Source organism: Cyclopterus lumpus, chromosome 7, assembly GCF_009769545.1.
Source record: "Cyclopterus lumpus isolate fCycLum1 chromosome 7, fCycLum1.pri, whole genome shotgun sequence".
In the NCBI taxonomy this organism is placed as follows: Eukaryota; Metazoa; Chordata; class Actinopteri; order Perciformes; family Cyclopteridae; genus Cyclopterus; species Cyclopterus lumpus.
In genome coordinates this window covers 17,659,592-17,669,062 of record NC_046972.1, presented here as the reverse complement: position 1 = coordinate 17,669,062, position 9,471 = coordinate 17,659,592, and the positions used below count along the sequence as shown (strand labels likewise).

The following is a 9,471-nucleotide window of genomic DNA, read 5'->3' as shown; positions in this document are numbered from 1 at the left end:
TTTAGTTCTGTTTGGGTCTCCACCAGCTGTTAATGAATATAACATTGCCACGTAATTCAGGCGAGAATTACTTTTCCCCCAAAATGGATTTGGCAAAACAAATTGGAGGTTTATTAATGTTATTTCAAACAAGACACTGTTGACAGGCAAAGTAAACTGGCCACTATAATTAATCTAAAGCAACGTATCAATATCAGCAGCCTAAATAATCAGAAATATAGTCACATTTGGACACTGATCTTGGATGGATGACACAATGGGCACAGACATGTAAAAGGTTCCCGACCCCTCTGCGTCTGAGTAAGACCCCCATACTGAGAGAGCAGACCACAGCGCCCAGTTGTTCGTAGGAGTCATTTTGCGTCTCTTTGTAGGGGTTTTGTATCAATTTGTGGTCGCTTGGTGCCTCTTTATGGTCGTTTTGCTCGTCTGTGTTGTTGTGTGTCTTTGTGGTTGTTTTGTATCTTCTTGTAGTCATTTTGTGTGTGTTTGTGGTTAATGTTCACCTCTCTTCAGTCATTTGGCAGCTTTGAAGTAGTGTGGAGTGTTTCAGTGACATTACAGATGAAGCCCAGGGGCCAAAGGGGTTGGGGGGCCCTGTGGCCAGCAGGCTTATTAAATAATCCATCCATGATCACTAAATGCACTTTTCAATAAGCTTTGACCTCCCTTTTTTTTTTTTTCAAATGAATGTGTTCCATCAAGGTGACGTCACCATCAGCACCTCTTTACCTCAGAACAATGAGCCCCCAACACTTACAATGTGAATACTTTGGTGATGTCACACAAGCGTTTACAGTTTACAACCAAAAGGCAGATATACTCGAATGCAACAGTTGCCATGATAAAAATCTGTATGCTAAATATATTCAGACAAGTCAAAATGGTAAAAATACTTTTGGGATGTTGTAGCGTTTCTCTCTCAGGCTGCTTGAGTGACAGGAACATACAGTAGCAATGGGGAACATTTCGAGTCTCTTTCATCTTGACGGGGACTCAGCACATCCAGTGAATGTGAACGATTTCCAAAGTCGTATTTCCTCTCTGTGTTCAGATCCATTTCCAGCACTTTTTCAACAATTTGGCAAGATCCAATGTACGCAGCAGCCATGTTTTGATTATATAGTGACGAGACATTATTTTCTTTTCTTTTTACAGAGGAAACACAAGAAAGCCAGAAAAAGTTGAGTATTGCCATCCACCAACTAGGTTCCCCTTCTCCAGCTTCAAGTAGACTTTGTCCTCTTTTTCTAGATAGAGCAGAACTCCATTGGTGGCCGCCTCACGAGTTACGTCTTTGTCACCCGCAAAGGCAGAGATGACTGGTTTCCCATTCAACATCAAGTTCACCTGGGCAACAGAAACAAAAATTAGCAATGGGAAAGGAAAATAAATAGTTTTGAAGATATGTTTTTGTAGAATTTACATCTTATACGTAACAGTGTCAATTACTATGCAACTACTGATGAGAACACACAAAAGAAAAGGGGTTTAAGAGGGGTTTATGTCTTTGGATAAAGAATTTAGTCTTATACAAGCAGAGGAAAAGTAGTCAAGAAAATCAAACAGCCATTGTTTTCATCAATAAGCCAATAAGTTTGTATAAAGAAAAACAGCGTGTAGTATTTTTATATTCTAGAAATAGAATAGAATATAAGTTAGTTTTCTTGAGTGTATATTTACCTGAAAATAAGAATGGTTGTGTTTTTGTTTCCTTATTAGTCGTTTATATCTATATACTGAGCTGGTCCTCTTCCACATAGCCGGCTGCCATGTTTCTACAGTAGCCCGGAATGGACAAACCAAACCGTGTCTCTAAATAGGGCTATTTGTGTTTTTATAATTTTGCATCAGCCATCGAAGTTCTCCTACACCTTTGGCACACTAGAGAAGTGACTCAAACGATGCCACTACTTCTATTTCCCCTTTTAGATTCATTATAAATAATAAACAAATACAAAAATAATGAAAATCAATATCCCACAACACACTTTAATATTAAAAGTGAATGTTGAGGTTAGATTATTTATGCTTTGCCTCTATTAGTTTTAAAGTTGAATGAGATCAATACTGTTATATTGCTTTGAGGTATTGGGGAAGAGGTAGTAAAAACTCTGTGGGGAGGTCTTTATTTTCATTTTGTTATGTAAAACATCTGGTTTAACCCCCTCCCCACACCAATTGTGTCCATACTGTTCCTAAGGAAGACCTATTGCTTCAATACTAAGGCATGTGTACAACCAAATCATTTGCACAGCTCTGTGAAGTAAACAAAAACAATACCTGTATGGTTTGGCTCTGGTACACTTTAATGACGTGGAAGTTAAAACTGTAGATTCCTTTTCTTGGGGACAAGAATACTGATTCAAATGTGAAGTAGTTCCCTATGTTCACAAGAACCTATGAGAGAGGAAGAAAAAACACATTGTGACAACGGTGTTTATATAGGCAGCATTTTAACAATGTGTTTACTTTGGGGCTTTGGGATTAAATATGTCAATGCAGCGCAGGATTCATTGGCTTCCAGGCTCGCCCCGGCTCGGACACACAACTGAATGCAACACACTATATATTCAATATTCAATGCAACCTTCCTGGATCAACCCAGCGTTGAACTTTCCAATATACACAATAAACCCAAAATTATGCTTGATGAAATTTGGAGCAAAAACCCTGATTTTTCTTAATAGGCTTTAAACACCCTACAATCATATTAGACGTGCAGTATTTATAGAAAAATTAAAATGAACTTCTTAGGGTCGTGATTCATGAAGGCAATACGAGCTCCTCCTGTATACCTTCAGAGTCTCAAACACTTGGAGCTCACCTGTAATAAAAAGACACACCACTGCAACTTCAGCCACGACCTTTGACAAGTGTTGCTTTCATAGCAACAGCATGCACATGATTCACACCAATCAGATCACTTGCAGTGTGTTGACAGCGAACCATAATGTTATATAATTCAAATGAGAGGCCAGAAGATTGAGTGATAGTGTTACTCTACCCACCGCTGGATGACTAATCTCGTTGCTTCATTTTATTTTATTTTTTTGGGGGGGGAGGGGGGAGTAGGTGAGGGTGTGCGCGCGTGCGCGCGTGACGGGGTAGTTTGAGGCAAACTGATGCTCTGCGGGATGCGCTCTCAAACATGATCCAGTTACTTTCAAACCCGCCTGCGTGTGATGTGCACTTGTACGGGATCCACCTGCCAACTGCAACTAGCCTCAAACTAACCTCAGGGGTGCAGCTGCACACTTAACTGCAATTCAACTTTAATGTTCTGCAAAACAAGTCAACACTGAGCTAAAAGAATGAAGGTGTACCACAAAAAAACAAAGGACTACATTAGACCAGGTTTTGACATAAATCATGAGAAGGATACATTTCTAAGTTAAGCACTTTTTGTTTGGACAATATTGTTCATAAAAAATCGTCTTAACCTGGTCGAAGTAGATTATTCTCGTTTTGTTGCTCATCTCCGACGGTTCGTGGTTGTTGCTCCGGACTGCAGAGAAAGCCACCTTGGAGTTGGCGGCGCGCACTGAGATGCCAAGAGGAGAGGACGAAGCCTTCCAGTCCGTGGTCGGGTTCGAGTCGCAGACCACGAGACATTTCCCCTCCAGGACAATGGGCTCCGTGTCATTCTGAGCCCTCGCCACCCCAGAGATCACAGTCCAGCTGAGCACCAGTATAAGGGGGTTCGCCATGGTTCCCTCTCTCTCTCTCTTTCTCTCTCTCTCTCTCCGCTGTGGCAGTGCCGATTCGAAAAGACAGACCGTCTCCTGCACCACACAAGTTTCCGAGTCCCTCCACTGGTCTCCCCTCGACGCAGACGCGTCTGACGCTGTGAAATTATCTTATTAGATCCAGATGTGCCATATCCAAGTGAGATATCAACGACAAAAAAAAAAAAAGATCTCTAAACGAAACAACCGGAAAACACAGATATCACCGATTGTTGTGTCTGCCTCTCATTTTCAGGTACTTGAAGCCACAAGTATGTGTTTCAGAGAGGGCTGCTCCGGTGTGAGAGGCGAATCTCTCGATAGATCGTCCATTGCCCTCACTCCCACTCCGACTAACGCGCCTGACAACAGCGGTTCCCCGCAATGATGTGCGCGCTCAGCCATCCACTTTACGCACGCACATGTGCTAGAAGTTGTAATTAACTGTGCCTGCGTAATTTGTTAAAAGCTTATCATTCTGTAATTGTCCATAAAATAGCTTCCACCTCATGTAGCTTTACATCAAATAAGTGCCCGTGTTAATAAAGCTGGGAAGAAACACAAGGTCAGCTCTAACTTTCTCTAAACCAGGAACAAATCCGTCAAATATAATTTCTCATCATCTAGAAGTATAGAACTGAGACATATTTTCGTTTTTTCTAGTTCCCAGACCTCCCAGTCCTCTGGCTGTGCTGGGTGTCACTGTAGTGACTCATAATCGCATTGCACAGGTGCTGGCAATCTTTCAGGAGAAATGTAAAGCTCCACCATCAGAGTGTGTTGCACAGAAGTCAGTGAACATCATTGGTCATTTGGGTCTTGGTTGTTTCATCACTCAGCATCACGCTGCTCATCAAGTCCTCCAAAGTGTCATCAGATAATATATCATATTTGAGAACATCCTCTGTGCTTGTGTCACTTCCAGCTCCCAATAAAACAAAAGATCATTAACAACTGACCTTCAAAGAGTTACATCATTTGGCACCCACAGCAGTTTACACATCGACTTTGATACAATATAGTTGTGAAGTGATATCAGCAAATTTGCATGTGACTATTTCTTGGGTCTGTACATTATTGTGTCCGAGACAGAACTATAATTTAATATTATAGTTGTAGATAGTTTAGCAGATGTGCAAGTGTTTAATTGAGGATGAGAATTGTCACACCGCAGCTACTATGCAACTTCATTTAGCAATAGATAGCGAGCCGAAAGGTTCAGTCAGAGTTTGGTTATATTTAGGCAACAAAACTACCTGATTAGGTTTAGAAAAAATATACATGGCCTAACATACAAATACAGTATCTGCGGGGTCAGGTGCAATTAGCCGTGTTGGCTATGGACACCATGCTATTCTGCCTGGGTGTAAATTATATTGTTTGTTAAAGACACCTGCATATTAATAGCATCCGCCTCGATCAGGACTGTTTCAAATAATTTGAATGAATTACTAAGTTAAAGCATTTTAGTCAGAGCAGCTAAATGTGCAAACATGTAAAAAGTCTAAAGCATAAATATAAAGATGAAAGCTTCCAACAATAAATTAATGATGCATGTATATTTAGCTTAGCAGCTCTTTCAAGGGATTTACTCTGGAGATCAAGGACGACTTTAAACTCAACACAACTACATATATAAATTCAATTTAATTTAATACACATACATGACATCAATAACTCCTCCTATAAAGCATCCATAACTGGAATATGAATGCCTGAAAACAGAATACAACTTAAACATAATGGATATGATTGCACACATGTTACAAATATTAAAACCATTTCTGAACTGTTAATACACATTTATATACCATTCACAGAGGTGTCTAATGTTGTCACAAAGACATGTGGAGCTTGAAGGCTAATTCATGACCTTGTGAAAATATAAATAAAATATAAATCGCCACCCAAGGTCCTCTTCCTCACAGAACTTATCAGCTGCATTGTGTGGCCTTCATCGGCAGATGGAATTTCCTCAGCTGTTGTCAAAACTAAATTATTAGATGAATAAATATTCACAACTCATTCAAAGAGTTACACTTGTTGACAAATACATGAATGAACACATAATAATGTCTTTGTATCTGCTCACTAAAGACAAAACATCCAAAGGTTTATGTGTCACACAAACATGTGCAGTGAAATGTAGTGTGGCATGTTCTTAGGGCACTGCTCAAAGAATAGATAGATATAACGCAGAAACGTTGTAATTAGTGGCTTCGTAAGGTGTACTTTGTGCTATTAAACTGAAATAAGCTTGAATCCTGAAAAGCACTTTTGGTTTAATTTGCTTTCTCATTAAATCTATGCTTATGAATGCAGCTTTTTGATCTTTGTGGCTGAACAACAAATCATTAGGCTACACTGTTGAAAGTGATAACATGGTTGAATTTTAAACAGTCCACTGAAAGGGATTTGAACACAAACAGAAAAAACTGCCTATGCCTGCACACAAGCTGCAGTGTGATGAGTGTTTCACACATTGAACTTGAACATGTTAGAGCGTACAGTTCAATTCAATTTATTTTGTGTAGGCCAATATCACAAATTACAAACAGTTGGCTCGACATCAACATATGTCAGGTGGTGGTTTGCATGAAGTTACAACATATTGGAATATATATTTGCTTTTTGGATTGGATGTTTTTAGATCCTTGAATACAACTGAACAACTCCAGCTTCGATCATCAGACACAATGTTGTTTTGGACATCTATTCATCTGGAAATGGATGACAATCGCCACCCCGACCTGAATAGCTGACATTTTGTGGGATTTGTGTCATCGCCCAGCTCTGAGCGTCTAATGTTGTGCATGTCAATATGTTTCCATGGCAATGGGGAGTTTTCAGAGGCGAGAGGCGGTAGCTTAACGTGCCAAGAAACACTTCCTTGAACATTTTACACAGGGAAAAAAAGTTATTTAAAAAATAATTCAATCAGAAAATTATATATATAGGATATATTTTTATTTGTAAACTAAATGCTGTTTCTAAAGCCACAACAATAATGTTTGAATATATATTTAAAATCTGTGAGGATATGTCAGACACAAATGATCACATAGATATTTGGGCACATTTTCTGACAGGGATAAATGTTGGATATGACTTTCAGGGCTCTAACTTGACTTTTTATTAAACGCTGCGCCAAACTGTCCTGTTGTACAATATAAAAGTAATATTTTAGGGTTTAAATGGTGTGGAAAAGCTAAAGTGATATTTCGGTAATATCACAGCAGTCTTTTTTTTTTTTTGAAGTGAAAAATGTTGTAAAAATCCGTTGGTCATAGCCATAGGCGGTCTTAACATAGAGGCATAGGTAGGCGGCTGCTTGTGGCCCCCTACCAGTGGTCGTAGTAGGGGGGCCCCCAACCAACCTCAAAAAGAAAAAGAAAGAAAGAAAAGAAAAAGCCCCTTATCATCATGAACGCTTCAAAAGCATGGTCAATTGTATTAATATTCTTAAGAAATACGTTGAAACGTTGAAGTAGTAGTTAAAATGTCCAGTTCATGGTTATCTGTCGTGTCCCTACACCCCCTACTTTCACAATTAAATGGACTAGTCCGTAACGGTGCACGGCGCGAAAGATAAACACAGTGACAGGAGGACGATTCAGAAGCAAGACAAGAATAAAAGCAAAAATGAAACAAAGTTATCCAAGCGGCTCAATTAAAAGAAAAAAAAGAAAAGACGCCGATAAATATTTAGAAACGCTGCCAAAGATGACACACTTTTTACGGCTACTGGGGATACAGGCAGGAACGTCCAACGCGTTGAACATGCCGCTACAGCAGCAGCTATCTGTGAAGTGGCGCTAGGTGAGGATAACGACGTTACCCAAGACGATGAAGAGGACCGCCCACCGTCACCCACAGTGTTATTGACGACGTTGACAACGATGATGTCGATGATGGGGCTTTGGTGAGTCAACTGCCTAGTTCTGCTAATAGCCCTAGCACAGGGCTAATAGCCCTAGCACAGGGCTAATAGCCCTAGCACAGGGCTAATAGCAGAACTAGAGTAAGATTGGTATGAACATGATGAGAAAGACAACACAAATGCATGAGGAGGAAGAGAGGGAGAAAGAGAGTAAGGGACAGAGACAAAAGCAGATGGAACACTCAGCACTAACACAGTCATAAAGAACAGGAGAAGAACAGAAAAAGGAGGAGAGGAAGAGAAACATGAGGGAGAGAAAGGAAGGGACAGACACAAAAGAGAGAAGGTAATCATTTAACAATACAAAAAATCATATTTCTTAATCCCAATGATGGACTGCTGTTGTTTTTTGTTATCCTCTCACTTCATGATAGAAGAAATAAGCTAATTTTGTTCATAGACCATCTTGTTAGTTGGTGAGAATGTTTTTTATTATTACTATCATTATTATTTTACAGGTACAGCTCCTACATCTGTGCATCATGTTGGTGTGAAGACCTGTGAGAAAATGGTTCTCTGCTTTTCATCTTCATTTTGGAGTAAAGAAGTGTATGCAGGGTTTAAAGGGGAAGGTTTTTTTTTTCTCCTCTCCAACCTTTACTTCCCTGTAGATTAGCTTTACCTGCCTATCCACCATTCAGTCGGTTAAATCTTTTTTCGTTCTCTTTTAAAGATCGGATGGGGGGACCCCATACATACCTTCGCCTTGGGCCCCCAATTTGCTAAATCCGCCACTGGTCATAGCCTTGATGTCTTTAGTGGGGGTGACGACTGTGTACTTCGTACTAAAAATGTCATCAACGTGATCAACACACAAGATTATCTCAAGCATTCATGTGTCCCAGTATCAGGATGAGTTCAATGATTAGAAAACCGGTTAAGGCAAAAAAATCCTTGAGCAGTTTTTGTGTGTGTGTGTGACTCTCATTGAAACAGCATCCACATTAACATGCTTACATGACTCATTAAATAGCGCAAATCACAGTCATATTTTACCTTCCCCCCTTTAGAAATTATTTTCTTTTAAACTAATGAACTCTTGAGGGACATTTTATCTTCTGAAAGGGACAAATAAAATTCAGACCACCCGCTGTGGCGTGATAAAAAAAAAAAAAAAAGAAAGTCTCTCCGGAATTTAATTGGTGGTCAAAAGCAGGAGTGTGTACTCTGCATATAACACGCTGGCGATATTATACAGCCCTGTCGCACATAATGAGCTGCTTTGGTAATCTGCAAAAAAAGGCGCAGACTCATTTTACGAAATGTCTTGTATATATTTTTACACTAATTGAACATAAATCCAAAGTAGAGCATGTGCCACTTTTTAAAGTAATACAATGGGCAATAGGCCAGACATAATCAGAGAGACACTGGCAGAGGCGGCCGCTATTCTTCATAGGGATATTTTGCCATTTGGTTTTCTGAGAATCAACAACTTAAGACTATATCTAGCTCGATATCTTGGCCTCTAGGTCAAAAGAAAATGTATTTATGTGTGTTGCCTTGTTGCCCTGTGATGTGACCCACAAAAAAAATCGGAAAATATGAGATTGACGGCTGAAAATCATTCAGTATTGATCAGTGCATTTCTAGCTTTTAACTGCTAAATGCACCACAATGTTCACCAAATAATTACTTAGGTATTCTGTTGTTGATGCTGAGCAGGTAGTGTACAGGGTTTTATTTTGTTGTTGCTGAAAACAAGGTGACAAGGAAACCAGTAAAGCTGTGGACCGTTAAAACAAGACAATGAGCTAAAAGATGCTAAAACCCTCTGTGGAGCTGAGGTGAACTGCAGATAAT

General features: G+C 39.7%; 1 protein-coding gene across 1 annotated transcript; it reads right to left on the bottom strand.

Moving 5' to 3' along the window:
* Positions 1–1,152: 1,152 nt before the first annotated feature.
* cbln4 (cerebellin 4 precursor) lies at positions 1,153–3,710 on the bottom strand. Its single transcript, XM_034536559.1, has 3 exons — positions 3,444–3,710; positions 2,284–2,400; positions 1,153–1,350 (listed from the first exon to the last, which is right to left on the bottom strand). The coding sequence occupies exons 1-3, from the start codon at positions 3,708–3,710 to the stop codon at positions 1,153–1,155; spliced, it is 582 nt and encodes a 193-aa protein (XP_034392450.1).
* Positions 3,711–9,471: the final 5,761 nt, after the last annotated feature.

What these genes read in the sequence shown, in the direction of transcription:
- cbln4 (XM_034536559.1), bottom strand. Translation starts at nt 3,710, where the DNA reads ATGGCGAACCCCCTTATACTGGTGCTCAGCTGGACTGTGATCTCTGGG. An exon ending in GAATAATCTACTTCGACCAG is followed by an intron (nt 2,401 to 3,443) that starts GTTAAGACGATT and finishes CCTCTCTCATAG; the next exon opens with GTTCTTGTGAACATAGGGAA. An exon ending in ACCAGAGCCAAACCATACAG is followed by an intron (nt 1,351 to 2,283) that starts GTATTGTTTTTG and finishes TCTGTTGCCCAG; the next exon opens with GTGAACTTGATGTTGAATGG.